The sequence below is a fragment of the Erinaceus europaeus genome, chromosome 3 (assembly GCF_950295315.1).
Source record: "Erinaceus europaeus chromosome 3, mEriEur2.1, whole genome shotgun sequence".
Lineage (NCBI taxonomy): Eukaryota > Metazoa > Chordata > Mammalia > Eulipotyphla > Erinaceidae > Erinaceus > Erinaceus europaeus.
In genome coordinates, this window is record NC_080164.1 from 107,259,208 (window position 1) to 107,275,169 (window position 15,962).

At 40.9% G+C, this 15,962-nt stretch overlaps 1 protein-coding gene across 6 annotated transcripts in view; it reads right to left on the reverse strand.

Annotated features, from left to right (window-relative positions):
- The window catches only part of BMPR1B (bone morphogenetic protein receptor type 1B), a 248,716-nt gene that overhangs the window by 27,180 nt on the left and 205,574 nt on the right, over positions 1 to 15,962 (reverse strand). For all 6 annotated transcript variants that reach the window (XM_060187723.1, XM_007524540.3, XM_060187728.1 and 3 more), the window contains 4 exons: positions 10,776 to 10,872; positions 7,631 to 7,769; positions 6,225 to 6,417; positions 857 to 1,154 (listed from right to left, as the gene is read on the reverse strand). In XM_060187723.1, the coding sequence (XP_060043706.1) occupies positions 857 to 1,154; positions 6,225 to 6,417; positions 7,631 to 7,769; positions 10,776 to 10,872 (727 nt within the window). The remainder of the gene's footprint in view (positions 1 to 856; positions 1,155 to 6,224; positions 6,418 to 7,630; positions 7,770 to 10,775; positions 10,873 to 15,962) is intronic.

A 15,962-nucleotide genomic window follows, 5' to 3' on the forward strand; every position in this document is an offset into this window, starting at 1 on the left:
TGAAGAAACACAGAAACATCAGAAATGACCCAAGTGCTTCTAGTGCTGCAACTAAAACCTTTCACCTCCCCCCATCCCAGAAAGTTGCAGATGTTACCATGATGCCAAACTGACTTCCCTGGGAAGCAATGTGTCCTGGTATCCCAGCTCCCCACAGCCCAGCCACACTAGGGAAAGATAGAAACAGGCTGGGGGTATAGATCCGCCTGCCAATGCCCATGTCCAGCAGAGAAGCAATTACAGAAGCCAGACCTTCCACCTTCTGTACTCCATAAAGGACTTTGGTCCATACTCCCATAGGGGTAAAGAATAGGGAAGCTTCCAATAGAGGGGATGAGACATGGAACTCCAGAACTCTGGTGGTGGGAACTGTGTGGAATTGTACCCCTGTTATCTTATAATGTTGTTAATCATTGTTAAATCACTAATAAAAAAAAGAAAAGAAAAGAAAAAAGAAAGAAGGAAGGAAGGAAGGAAAGAAAAAAAAGCCAAAAGGAATAAAAATCTTTCCCTGCTAAGTGGAATGTTTAGTAGATGCTTTATTTCTGGGAAGAAATCCTTAAATTACAGATTGTATGTGGCACACCAAGTTGAGAGCACATGTTACCATGTGCAGGGACTGTGTTCAGCCCCTGCAGAGAGAAAGTTTTGCAAGTGGTGAAGTAGGTTTTCAGGTATCTCTTTCTCCTTCTCTCAATTTATTTTCTGTTCTACCAAAGTAAATGAATAAAGTTGCAAAATCTTTAAAAGAAAAGAAAGGAAAGGAAAGGAAAGGAAAGGAAAGGAAAGGAAAGGAAAGGAAAGGAAAGGAAAGGAAAGGAAAGGAATAGAGGAAGGCTACTGTGTTGATACTGACCTAATGAACTTCACTGCCAGGCCCAGGTCTGCTATGCAGCAAGTCCCATTTTTCTTCACCAGAATATTCTTGCTTTTCAGATCACGGTGGGCGATGGCTGGCTTGCCTTGGGTGCTAAAGATTTCTGTGTGCAAGTGGCATAAGCCACTGACAGAGGAATAGGCCAGCTTGAGCATGGACTTGGTGTCCAGGGTAGTGGACTTCAGGTAGTCATAGAGGGAACCATTTTCATGATAGTCTGTGATCAGGTAGAGCTGGGTCCAGGACCCTGTTCCTTTGATGTCTGCAGCAATGAAGCCTACAGGGAAAGAGAAAGAGAAACAAGTCTAAAGCCCAGTCATTTCTAAATGCCACCAGGAACATCCAGTCTGGCATTTCATTCAACTTTGGAACTGCCCATGACAATGTGAAATCATTAATGCCAATCAGAGGCTGTCACAATAGCAGGGTTTGTAAGGAAACAAACATTAAGGTTTTTCAAAGAAATAAGATTAGAAGTTAAAGGGGAGAAATAACAACAGGGGGTCAGGTGGTGACACACCTGGCTAAGCACACATATTATAATGCTCAAGGGCTTGGGTTCAAGCCCCCAGTCCCCACCTGTAGGGGGAAAGATTCACAAGTGGTGAAGCAGGGCTTCAGATATCTCTTTGTCTCTCTCCCTCTTTATCTCCCACTTCCTCTCGATTTCTGACTATCTCTATCCAGTAAATAAAGATAATAACAAAAATAAAAAACTTTGCTTGTGTAAAAAAAATCTTAAAAAATAAGAAATGACAGTAATTATCTCAGAAATAGAAAAGATGGTGAAAAACAATACTACAGATAGCTCCCTGCCACTGAACTGGAGGATCTGGAAGAAATGGATGGGCTCTTAGAGTCACAGAGTCTCCCAAGACTAAGTCAGGAGAAAATAGAAAATGCAAGAAGACCGATGGCAAGTCAGGAATCTGGAATAGTCATTAAAAATCTCTTCAAAACGAGTAGTCAAGCTCCAGATGGTTTAATCTGTGACTTCTACCAAACTTTTCAAAGATGAAATATTACTAAGCTTTTTAAAGGTTTTCCTCAAAATTAGAGTAAAGTGAATACTCCAAACACCTTGTATGAAACCAACACTATCCAGATACCCAAAGTTGACAGTGAGATTACCAAGAAAAGAAAACTATAGGGCTTGGGAGACAGCATCATGGTTCTGCAAAAGACTTTCATGCTGGAGGTTCTGAGGTCCTAGGTTCAGTCCTCAGCACTACCATCAAGCCAGAGCTAAGCAGGGTCTGGTCTCTCTTTATCTTTCTATATCTCACTCATGAATATAAAATAAATCAAATATGAAAAAAAGAAAACTATAGACTAATGTCCCCAGTGAACATAGATGCTATTATCTTCAACAAAGTATGAACAAGCTGGTCTCAAAATTAAAAATGTCATACATATGGCTGTGTGGTGATTCACCAGTTTGAGTGCACATGTTATAATGTGCAAGGACCTGGGCTCCAGCTCCCAGTCTCCATTTGCAGGAGGAAAGCTCTACGAGTGATGAAGCAGTGTTGCAGGTGTCTCTCTGTTTTTTTTCCTATCTCCTCCTACTCTCTCGATTTCTAGTTGTCTCTATCCAGTGAATAGAGATAGTAAAAAAAAAACTAAATAAATAAATACATCATGACAGAGGACCTAGTATGGTTTGTACTGTTATGTGGAAAACTGAGAAATGTTATTCATGTACAAACTATTGTATTTACTGTTGATTGTAAAACATTAATCCCCAGTAAAGGAAAAAAATTTAAAAAATACAATACATCATGACTAAGTGGAATTTTTTTTCACGGATGGAAGGATAGTTTAAAATATGCAAATCGGAAATCAGGGAGTTGGGCTGTAGCGCAGTGGGTTAAGCGCAGGTGGCGCTAAGCACAAGGACCAGCATAAGAATCCCGGTTCGAACCCCGGCTCCCCACCTGCAGGGGAGTCGCTTCACAGGCGGTGAAGCAGGTCTGCAGGTGTCTATCTTTCTCTCCTCCTCTCTGTCTTCCCCTCCTCTCTCCATTTCTCTCTGTCCTATCCAACAACGACAACAACAATAATAACTACAACAATAAAAAACAACAAGGATAACAAAAGGAAATAAATAAATAAATAAATATGCAAATCAATTAATGCAATTCACTATATCAACAAAAGAAAAATCAAATTCATACAATTATACTAATAAATGCAGAGAAAAGTTTAAATAAGATTTCAACATTCATTCATGGTTAAAACAGGGATACAAAGAATATGTTTCATCTTACTAGGGATAACAACAAACACACAGTAATTATCATGCTTAGTGGTGAGAAACTGAAGGCTTTCCAAAATCAGGAACAAGACATGGATGTCTACTGTTGCCATTACAAGGCAGCATACTTCTGAAAATAAGTCCTAGCCATAGAAATTAGGCAAGAAAAGGAAATAACATGAATCTAAATTGGAAAACCAATAAAATCACTGTTTGCAGGTGCCATGATAATACACTTAAAAAAAAGCCTCTCAGAAACAATAAGTCAATGTGGTAAAATAGCAGGTTACAAAAGTAATACATAAAAAACAGTGGCATTTCTTTACATAATTAGTGTACTAGGAGGAGGAAGGAGAAGAGGGAGAGGAGGAAGAAGAGAAAAAAGTTAATGGAGAAATCAATTATATTCAAATAGCATTGGAAAGAATTGGGTATCTAGAAAATTTTTTAATAAAGGACATAACATCCTTCTACACTGAAAACTACCATGTACTCACGAGGAAATAGAAGAAACAGAACAAGATGGAAAGCTCTTTAATATTCCTGGATTGGAAAAATTAACATTGAAAACGACCATCTAACCCAAAGCATCGCCTAGATTCAATGCAGACAATTTGAAATCCCCCCCCAGCAGAATTTTGAGACTGAAAAAAAAAGAATGAAGACAACAAAATTCTGCTGGGGGGGGGGGCAGAAGAGATAGCATAGTATTTATGCAAAGTGTCTCTCATCCCTGAGGCACCCAGGTTCTCAACCCGACCTCCCCTCTACCACCACACACACACCACCATAAATCAGAGCTGAGCATTACTCTGGTAAAAATAATAATAAAATTAAATTAAAATAAGTTCTGAAAATGGGCATATATGTACAAATATAGACCGATAATTGTAGAAATAATAGTTAACCCATATCTGCAACCTTGGGAGAACTGCTGCAGCTACCAGTGAAGGGGATGAGGATTCAGAGTTCTGGTGGTGGGAATGGTGTGGAGTTAGTTCTACCCTTGTTATCTTGTAATTTTGTAAATCGATGTTAAATCAGTAAAATAAAATAAGTTAGATATTCTATATCCAACATCTGAAGATTTATTTATTTTGTCACCCAGGTTACTGCTGGGGCTCAGTGCTTATATGACTTTATTAATGCCAGCGGCAGTTTTATTTATTTTTCATCCTTTTTGACAGAGGGTGAGAGACAGACAGAGAGGGAGACTGAGAGAGAAGGGAGACACCTGTAGCCTTGCTCTACCACTTGTGATACTTCCTTGCTGCTGATGGGGACCAGGGGCTTGAACCTGAGTCTGAAAGCATGATAATGTGTGAGTTCTACTGGGTGATACTGGGTGAGCTTCCACCTGATCCCTGAAGATTTATTTATTTATTTATTTATTTATTTATTTATTTTGAGAGAGAGAGATAGACAGAGTAAGAGAGAGAGAGAGCAGAGAATTACTCTGGCCTATGCAGTTCTAGGAAATATATGATAGACTACCTACATCTGCAAATGCCCAGAGTTTATATCAACAATTGATTTATTTTTTATCTTTTCAAGTTGGAAATGGTCTAGCTGGACAATTCAAGTTGAAACCATATAAATTACTGAGAGAATGGAGAAGTATGTCTTGTCTCCAGATTTACTATTACCTTTTAAAATGACTTAAATATCAACTATTGATCAGGAAGGGATTGTACTTTTCAGGTATAAACTCTTTTTTTTTTTTTTCTTCACTACCAGGTTAAACCTACTGCTCACTATTGGCCTGATCCCACTGTTCCTGGTAGCCATTTTCTTTCAGAGGGGGTAAGAGACAGAGAGAATGAGAGGCAGAAAGAGAGAGAAAGAGAAGGAGAGAGAGAGAGAGAGAGAGAGAAGGGAAACCACCTGCAGTACTGCTGCACCACTCACTCAGCTTCCCTCCTATAGGTGGAAACCTGGGCTTAAACCCAGGTCCTTCTGCATGGCAACATGTGTGGAGGGGCAACATTAGCCCCTCCACATATAAACACTTAACTTTTATTATGTATTTAATTAATGTATGTGTGAGGAAGTTTGGTTCTGAAAGACTGTTTGTATGGTTAGCTGAAGTGATCCTGTTCTTATTGGTCAGTACTCAATGCCAGGTACTGGACAGACTGTCATTTTATCCATTTAATGCTTCCAGTGTTTTGGGCTCTTCATTCTATTACCTTGACCTGGACAGTGGCCTCCCAGTACCACACAGTTTTGATTACTGTAGTCCTATAATATAATTTAGCATCAGCAGCAAGGAAGTATCACAAGTGGTAGAGCAAGGCTACAGGTGTCTCCCTTCTCTCTCAGTCTCCCTCTCTGTCTGTCTCTCACCCTCTGTCAAAAAGGATGAAAAATAAATAAAACTGCCGCTGGCATTAATAAAGTCATATAAGCACTGAGCCTCAGCAGTAACCTGGGTGACAAAATAAATAAATCTTCAGATGTTGGATATAGAATATCTAACTTATTTTATTTTACTGATTTAACATCGATTTACAAAATTACAAGATAACAAGGGTAGAACTAACTCCACACCATTCCCACCACCAGAACTCTGAATCCTCATCCCCTTCACTGGTAGTTCTCCCAAGGTTGCAGATATGGGTTAACTATTATTTCTACAATTATCGGTCTATATTTGTACATATATGCCCACTTTCAGAACTTATTTTAACTTTATTTTATTATTATTTTTACCAGAGTAATGCTCAGCTCTAATTTATGGTGGTGTGTGTGTGGTGGTGGTGGGGAGGTCGGGTTGAGAACCTGGGTGCCTCAGGGATGAGAGTCACTTTGCATAACCACTATGCTATCTCTTCTGCCCTAACTTTTTGTACTATTTAAACCACAATGCGTTCCCTGGAGTCCCTAAGAAGCCCTAATGCATTTGCCTGTTCTGACCCTGCAGAAAACGTCGTCCTATGAGGTCTCCCCTTGCAAGCTCATGACACCAAGAAGCCAAGGTCTGAGTGTCCCGTGACACTTCTAGACAGATGAGTTAGGATGCAGACAAGGAAGACCAGGACAACAAGCAGGGGAGGCAGGGTATGGCCACCCACAAAGACCTGCACTCACCCAGGATGTTCTCATGCCTCATCAGCACCGTCTGGTAGATTTCTGTCTCTCGGAACCAGCTGGCCTCCTCCGTGGTGAAGAAGACTTTGACAGCCACCTTCTCACCACGCCACTTGCCCATCCAGACCTCCCCATAGCGGCCCTTCCCGATCTGCTTCACCATCTGGATTTGCTTTGCAATCGTTCTCTGGACCTGTGGGCCCCCAAGACACACTGTTAGTGCAGTCCCGGCAAGGGGGCGGGGGCTTAGGCTTCTTCCTCCAGAAAAGTCATCTTTACTGCATGCAAAATGCATAGTGCAAGCGCTTCTGCTCCGCACAGCCAAGGTGTGTGTGTTTAGCTTTTGCTGTGCTTAAGGAGGAATTTCAGATGGACAGTGGACTCGGAATACCTGAGTACATTTCTGTACTAGTGTACTGCTTATTTCAATCTATTATTATTATTATTATTATTATTTCCTCCAGGGTTATTGTTGGGGCTCAGTGCTAGCACTACGAAGCCACTACTTCTGGTAGCCATTTTTCCCATTTTGTTGAATAGGACAGAGAGAAATTGAGTGGGGGAGAAGACGGAGAGAGAGAGAGAGAGAGAGAGAGAGAAAGATAGGCATCTGCAGACCTGTTTCACCATTTGTGAAGCATCCCTCCTGCAGGTGGGGAGCTAGGGGCTCTATACTATGTGTGCTTAACCAGGTGCACCACCACCCGGCTCCCTAGATTTTTTTTATTTGAGATTTCATATTGTTTACAAGATTGCAGGTCTCAGGGTATAGGGTGTAAGACTATACTGCACCCACCATCAAAGTTCTATACCTCCAACCTTCCCACCCATAACCAACACAGTTCTCACAAAGTTTAAAAAACCATTTTGCTATTTTTTTTCTTTTCAAGTTAATGTGTTTCAGTTCTCTAGTCTGTCTCTCTTTCCAACTGGAAAAGTCAGCCTGGAGCAGTGAAGTTCAGTAATGACAAAAACAAGCAAATAAAACAGAGAAAAAAAGAAGAGAAAGAGGGAGAAAGAAAAGGAAGACGAGGAAGAAGAAGTGGAGAAAAATAAAGAAAAGGAGGGGGAGGAGGAAGAGGGAAATAAAGAGGAGGGGGAGGAGGAGGAAGATGAGGAGAAAGAGAAGGAGGAGGGGAAAAAGAGGAGGGAGAGAAGGAGGACGGAGAGGAGGAGGATAGAACAGAGGCAGAGAGAAAGGGAAAGAGAAAAACCTGTGGAATGAATTTCCCTGCTTGTGAAAGCTCACCTATCTGGCCATCAGTAGGTAGACAGAACAGAACGAAGGCTGACTGGCTGGGGGTCTCTGCCTGGCACCACTTTGCAGCTTTTTGAGCAGAGTGAGACCCGTGTCTACTGCAAGGAAGGAAGGAAGGCAGCCCCTTCAGATTAGCCCATGTCCTTACCAGCAGAGGGAGACCAGAGCCACTGCCTGAGCTCTGAGACTGCTCTATCAAGTCCCGCAGAGACTCTCCAGGGGGGATGTATGTCTCGTCCTGCTCCAGACCAATGCTGTACCGGGGCCTAGCTTCTTGTCTCTTATACCTGGAGGCAGACAGTAATATCATTTGTGTTAGGTGTTTGCAGTGGTTTGGAGGCCACATGCAGTGCCAGAGAAGTATACAGCAGTCATTACATTGAGTCATGACTTCCAGAATATAAATCATGATAATAATGCCTATCTATGTTTTTGCCATCACTAGAGCTTCACTGTTGTGGGATAACTTTTTTTTTTTCTCAGATAGAAATGGAGACAGAGGGAGAAAAGAAAAGATACCACAGCGGGGCCAGGTGGTGGTGCATCTGGTTAAGCACACACATTACAGTATACTAGGACTGGATTTAAGCCCCTGGTCCCTACCTGCAGGAGAATGCTTCATGAGTGGTGAAGCAGGGCTGCAGGTTACTCTATCTCTCTCCCTCTCTATCTCCTTTTCCCCTCTCAACTTCTCTCTGTTTCTATCCAATAATACCACAGAGTCTCAGAGTCAGGCACACTCTCCATCCTGAACTGTCCTCCAGGCCAAATCAGAACCACACTTGGAGTACAGTAAATGCCTTTACTTGACCTCAGCCATCTGCACTTTTTCTTCTATATTCATGTGATCTTATCCAAACAGGCTACATCAACAAGTGTTGCTTTGCTTTATTATTATTATTATTATTATTATTATTATTATTATTATTATTATTATTATTTTGCCTCCAGGGATATTGCTGGAACTCCATGCCTGCACTGTGAATTCACTGCTCCTGGTGGCCATTTTTTCCCCCAATGTTGTTATTGTTATTATTGTTGTAGCTGCTGCTGCTGCTATTGTTGGATAAGACAGAGAGAAACTGAGAGAAGAAGGAAGACAAAAAGGGGGAGAGAAAGATAGACACAGGCAGATTTGCTTCATTGTTTGTAAACCAATAATCCCCCTGCAGGTAGGGAGCCAGGGGTTTGAACCGGGATCCTTGCACTGGTCCTTGCACTTTGTACTATGTGCACTTAACCTGGTGCACTAATACCTGGCCCCCAATTTGCCATTTTTTAAAGTTATACATATAAGTTTTTCTACTTCATTTACTTATTTAACATTTATTGAATGAAGACAGAAACGGAGATGGAAGGGGAGATAGAGAGGAAGACATCAAGACCTGCACCACTCATGAAATGTTTCTGAAGAGATTCAATACTTTTCTTTTTCTTAAAATCTTGCCTTTAGTGTTCTTACATGTGAAAATTCTGCTTTAAATAAGAAATCAAGGCTAATTCCATACTAGGGTATGGTGATACATAAAACATATAATACATGTGAAATAAATCAGATTTTTAAATGTATTCTTTTAAAAATATATATTTATTATTGTTGGACAGAGACAGAGAGAAACTGACAAGGGAGGAGGGAGACAGAGAGGGAGAGAGACAGAGAGACACCTGCCGCTCTACTTCAGCACTCATGAAGTGTTCCCCTTCCAGGAACCTGGGTCCTTGTGCACTATACTGTGAGTACTTAACCAGGTGTGCCACCACCTGGCCCCAGTTTTACAATGTTTAATCAGTTGTCTTCATTAGCATACACTCTATTGGCTTGCAAGATAGCTCACTTGGATAGTGCATTGCTTTGCCATGTGTGTGATCCAGGTTTGAGCCCAGTCCCCACTGCACTTAAGAAGGCTTTGGTATGTAGCTGCCTTTTCTTCTCTCCCTCTGTCTCTCTGTCCCTGTATGAAAAATGCTTAGAGTAGAGAAGTTCTTGTGATGACAAAAAAATAAATTTATCTGAATGAGCTTTTGTCTGTGGAAGAGTATCATAATCAGCATTCCTGAAGGCCAATGACCAAAGTGTAAAGGTCCTTGATATTTTATAAACTGAAACCTAAGTTGTCAGGTGATTGAAAGTTATTGTGTATTAATTTTTTTATTATCTTTATTTATTTATTAGATAGAGACAGCCAGAAATCAAGAGGAAAAGGGGATGACAGAGAGGAAAAGAGACAGAGAGATACCTGCAACACTGCTTCAACACTTGAAAAGCTTTCCCACTGCAGGTGGGGACCAGGGGCTTAAACCTGGGTCCTTGTACAGTGTAACATGAGTGCTCAACCAGGTGTCCCACCATATGGCCACAAATTATTGTTTATTTAAGAAAATTGATTAATAAAAACCTGTATATTTCCAGGACATGAAATCAGGTAAAGCGAAACCTTCCTACCCACCCCCACTGAACCAAGATTGAGCAGAAAACTATTTAAAAATATATAAATGGCTGGAGTGGGAGCCATGCACCTGGTTGACTTCACACATTACCAGGAGCAAGGATCAAGGTTCAAGCCCCCAGTCCTTACATGCAGGGGGAAGCTTCACAAGGAGTGAAGCAGGTTTGTAGGTGTCTCTCTCCCTTTATCTCCCCCTCCTCTCTCAATTTCTCTCTGTTCTATCCAGTAATAAGAAGAAGAAGAAGAAGAAGGGGGGGGAAAGGCTACCAGGAGCAGTGGATTTGTAATGCTGGCACTGAGCCCTAGTGACTGAAGGCAAAAAAAAAAAAAAAAAAAGGAGAAGAAAGAGGAGGAGGAAGGAGCAGGAAGAAAAGGAGGGGGAGGAGGGAAGAGGGGGGAGGAGAAGGTGAAGTGGTACAGTGAATAAAGCATTGGACTCTCAAGAGTGAGGTCCTGAGTTCAATCCGTGGCAGCACATGTACCAGAGTGATGTCTGGTTCTCTTCTTCTCTCTCTCTCTCCTCCTATCTTCTTCATGAATAAATAAATAAAATCTAAAAGAAAAAGGAGAAGGAATTTCAGGAAATAAGAAATTATGAGATTGTAGGGGTTCATTTACCTCTTAAAATCTAACCTCAGAGCAACTAGTAGCCCCTGACTATGCTGAAAGGAGCAGCTTGGGTGTCTGAAACAGAAAGGGCCTATCTATTTATAAGTCGATTAGGATACATGCTGATCAGTAGTGCTTATTATTTCTCAGCAAAGTCAAAGATCTCAAGGAAAGCTGTAAATAAAGCAAAGGAGGCAGAGTAGCTTGCAATTCTATATCTTCATGTCAGAAACATACCTGAAGTAACAGAACACAATAATTAAGACCAAGAGCAAGCTGCAGACGGTCACAGAGATGAGTAAAGCTTTGTGGTGGACAGGGCCATCAATAAAATCTGAAATGAAAAAGAAATCAATGTCATTATATGGAGACTGTTTCCCTTGACAGTTAGGCAGAAAATATTTCTAAACACTACTTGCTCAGCTCCATATAGATGCAAGGCTTCTTTATAAATACAGTTGTTTGTAGAAGGGCATTTTGGTTGACTAGATAAAAACGTTATGGGACATATTTTCAACAGCAGTAAAAAAAATAAAAAAGATGATATTGTTTCCTTTGGGACAAAGTGGATGTAACTGGTGAAGATGATGCTCAGTGAAGCAAGTTAAGGAGGTCAAGGACAACTACAGAATGGTTTCACTCACATGTGGAACATGGAGAATTGAACGTATGAATGTGAAAAAAATAAGTCAACCTATTTCTAAGACTGAAGAAGAATAATAGTAGGGATGGGAACACAGATCTTTGGTGATGGGAGTGGTGAAAAAAATGGGGGCAGGGCAGTGACATACCCTGTTAAAAGCACATAGTACTAAGTGCAAGGATCTGGGTTCGAGCCCCTGGCTCCCCACCTGCAGATGGGTCACTTCACAAGCACTGAAGCAGGCATGGTGATGTCTTTCTATCTCCCTCTCTATTCCCCCTCTCCTCCCTCAATTATTTCTCTCCATACTGTCAAATAAAACTGGAAAAAAAAAAAAAAAAAGAAGGAAAAAATGGCTGCCAGGAGCAATGGATTCATAGAGCTGGCACTGAGATTGAGTCCCAACAACTGGAGGCCCCAAAAAAGAACTGAGTGACAGAATACCTGACCAATCAGGGCTTCAGTCTTGCCAGGGCCACCAGGTTCCAGATGCTACCATAATGCCAACTGGACTTCCCGGGACAGACAACCCTACCAAAATGTCCTGGAGCTCTGCTTCCTCAGAGCCCTGCCCTCTTAGGGAAAGAGACAGGCTAGGAACACCCATGTTCAGCAGGGAAGCAATTACAGAAGCCAGACCTTCATCCTTCTTCACCCCATAATGACCCTGGGTCCATACTCCCACAGGGTTAAAGAATAGAAAAGCTATTAGGGGAGGGGTTATGATACGGAGTTCTGGTGGTGGGAATTGTACCCCTCTTATCCTATGGTCTTGTCAGTATGTCCATTTTATAAATAAATAAATATAAATAAATAAAATACTATACAGTACATCATTATTCAAAAAAATTCCATTTCTAAAACAAAAGAACAAAAGGGAGGAACTTTGGAGGATGGGTTGTGTGAAGCTATACAATGTAATCTTACAATCTTGTAGCCCAATATTCATCACAAATAAAAATAGGGGAAAACACAAAGTTTCTCATGAGCAGCCATTAGAATGTGCTAACCAATAAGAACAAAAAGTCTGTGCATTGGGCAGGGGGAAGGGTCAAAGGGTGGCACATCTGACTGAGCACATACATTGTAGTGCATGAGGACCCAGGTTCCCTCTTCAGGGTACCTGTAGAGGGAAAGCTTCACGGGTAGTGGAGCAGGGCTGAAGCTCTCTCTCTCTCTCTTTCTCTCCTGTCTCTCTCTCTCTCTCTGTCTCTCTCTCTCTCTCTTCCTTTCTCTCTCCCTCCCTTTTCAATCTTTCTCTGTCTCTAGACAAAACAAACAAATACATAAAGTATTTTTTATGTGTGTGTGTGTGTGTGTGTGTGTGTGTGTGTGTGTGTGTGTGTGCACTCACTGAGGCATCAGTAAGTCAGTGAGTTTCATCTAGTGTGCACCATCACTCCTCCAGGCTCCTGTGTGGAAAGAAGCATGTCTTCTTTTCTGGAAGCACTGGAAACTAGCCTGCGATAAAAACACAGTGTGTGGCCAAGTGACAGTCAGTTGCTCAGGGCTTCTAAGCTACAAGTGTTGCAGAATCAGTCCATGGATTCACAGGCTTCCCTCATCCCATTTCTAGCATACTCTGTGCCATGAGTTTGGGTGCAAGTTCAGCCTTTGTTCACAGTCCAGAAGTCACACAGTGATCAGAAGACGACTACAGAGAAGCTGGCTTCTTCAAATACTGTCGGACAGACAAAGTGAGATCATGCTGTGCTTTCAACAGAGGTGCCCTCAAGAGGACACAGCTCAGCTTTTCAGAAATGCCTCATGTGTCAATAGAATGGCTATTCTAGGCTGGAGAGATAGAAGAGTGATTAGGCAATGAGACTTCGCCATCTGTGGCTTCAAGGTGCCTCTCAGGTTAAGTCTCAGGCACCACCATAAACCAGACCTGAGCTGTGCTGTAGTGAAAAATATTAATTAATTAAAATACATAGATAATGGGTGATATTTATAGCACCAAAGCAAAGGATTTTGGGGGAGGAGGGGGCAGGAGGGAGTAGAGAGGGGTCTGGGGTTCCTGGTGCCTGATGGTGAGAAAGGACCGAATTTAGGGGTGAGAATGTTCTGCAGACACCTGTCACAGGGAGATGAGGAATTATAGTCATGTGTCAACAACCACAATGCAAACCATTACCCGCTCCAATAAAACTATATCTAATAAATGGCTATCTTTTCGTCAAAGAATCATTGTAATCCTTTTAGGGAACAAATCAACCAGTGTTATTCACTTTTTACAAAACTCTAGTTCTTCACAAATACAGATTTATCCAACTACATATACATACAGGTGACTTGGAGAACTTTTTAATGAATGGATATTTATTGACTTCAACTCTACAGACTTCCACACCAAATATTTCATTTTTTTGTAACAATCATCCTAACTGATTTATAATATGCAGGTGTTCTCTGGAACATATTATAGGAGAAAACGGACCCAAAGCCAGGCACACATATATAGTAGTAGAATTAACACTAATCATCTAAAGGTCATATGTACCCTCAAGAGAGGGCTTACTGTTATTTAATTTTAAACAACATTACTGCAATTTATGACTTTGGTTGTTATGAACCAGACATTTTACAACTGTGCTGATATTTTCACCCACACAGCTACTTACATGTTTTGGCTGAGAACTTTATCATATACAATGTCACTTTTAAAACCCACAATTAATATGTGTTTCATGAAGAAAAACACTGAAAAGTACCAACTAAGTAAAATAAAATAAGTCATTACAAGCTCAACTGCTCAAGCAAATAGCTGCTAATGTTTTAGTGTATGCCTTTAGAATAACATTTCTGTGAGTTGGGTGGTAGTGCTGTGGGTTAAGTGCACATGGCACAAAGAGCAAGGGCCAGTGTAGGCGTCCCAGTTTGAACCCCCGGCTCCCCACCTGCAGGAGGTCGCTTTGCAGGCGGTGAAGCAGGTCTGCAGGTGTCTATCTTTCTCTCCTCCTCTCTGTCGTCCCCTCCTCTCTCCATTTCTCTCTGTCCTAGCCAACAACAATAACAGCTATGACAACAGTAACAACTACAACAAGCACAACAACAAGGGCAACAAAATGGGAAAAGTGACCTCTAGGAGCAGGGGATTCTTAGTGCAGGCATCGAGCCCCAGCAATGACCCTGGAGGCAAAAAAAAAAAAAAAAAGAAAGAAAAAAGAATAACATTTCTACCATCTTCCCAGAGGGAAAGAAATGTTAGGGGAAGATGACCAGAGGGCTCTGAACTCCAGCTCCATCAGGACCTGGAGAGATAAGAGGAAAAAGGGAGGGCCATTTGGATGTAGTAATAGGTATAGGTGTGACTTAGAAAGGAATAGAAGATAGGACCATAGGGAAAAAATGGGTGAGTATATACAAATGTAGCCAGATAGCTGTAGAAATAATAGTTAACCCATATCTGCAATTTTAGGAGAACTGCCATAGCTTCCAATGGGATTCAGAATTCAGATTCTAATGGGATTGGGGATTCAAAAATCTGGTGGTAGGAATGGTGCAGAGTTATACCCTTGTTGTCTTGTAACTTGGCCCTGTTCTCTCTGTCTCTAACCAATAAATGAATGAATAAGTAAAATAATAAAATAACAATTAAAGAAAGTGGTACCTGATTCCTCTGATCTATCAGGAACACAAAATTAAATAGTATACTTGGTTAAGCATGCAAGAACCTGGATTCCAGCTCCCCCCCCAACTCAGCACCTATGAGGGGAAGCTTCATGAGTCATAAAGCAGGTCTGCAGGTGTCTTTCTCCATTCCTAAGTTCCTCTCCCCTCTCAATTGCTCGCTGTCCTACCCAGTAAAATGGAAAAGGAAGAAGGAAAGAAAAAAGAAAGAAAGAAAGAAAGAAAGAAAGAAAGAAAGAAAGAAAGAAAGAAAGAAGAGAAAAGAAGAGAAAGAAAAGAAAGGAAGGAAGAAGAAAAAAATGGCCACTGGGAGCAGTGAATTCGAAGTGCCAGCATCAAACCCCAGCAATAACTCTGGTGGCAATAAAAAAACAAAAGCAAACAAAGAAAATTCAAGATAGTTGCTGAATATATGATGAAATGTTAATGAGAGCTCCTCTTTCAGGAATTCGGATTGTCATGAGCTACCATAGATATAACTACTCTGTGTTGTGGAGAACATGAGATATCTTGCTAAACGAACACCTCTTACCTGTGGAATTTAATTTGTACTTGGCAGTTTCTGAAACGAATCTACAAACTGCTCAGAACATATATTTTCTTTGAGCTAAGAAAAGAAAGATAAATCAGTCTTTAACTTTGGAAATCCAGTCTCCCAAGTTGCCTTATGTGACTTTTGAAATCAGGTATGTTTTCTGTGAAGTGTGTATATATTAGTTATTTAAATAAAGTCTATGCCTGGTTCAAAAAGTTCTATGCACTTGATTTGAATTTGTAAAAGTTTAATTAGAGGATCCTACTTAGTAATGCAAGGACTTTTGTTCATCTCACTTAGAAATATTCCTTTATATTTATATTATATAACAGGTCCATGAAAAATGATGAATTAAATAGTGGGGGTTGTATTGTTAAATGGGAATCTGGGGAATGTTATGCAAAAAAAAAAAAAAAAGAAATCTACATTTTCTCCAAATAAGCACTCTTATCTTTAACTCACATTCATATAAACAAATGATTTCAGAATGTGAAATAACCTGAAAAAGATAAACTAGAATAGTGCCTGTGATAAGAAGTCAAAGTCTCTGGAGACTTTGACTTTAGAGTCTCCAAGTGACTTCCAATTTATTTGTGTGTGTGTGTGTGTGTGT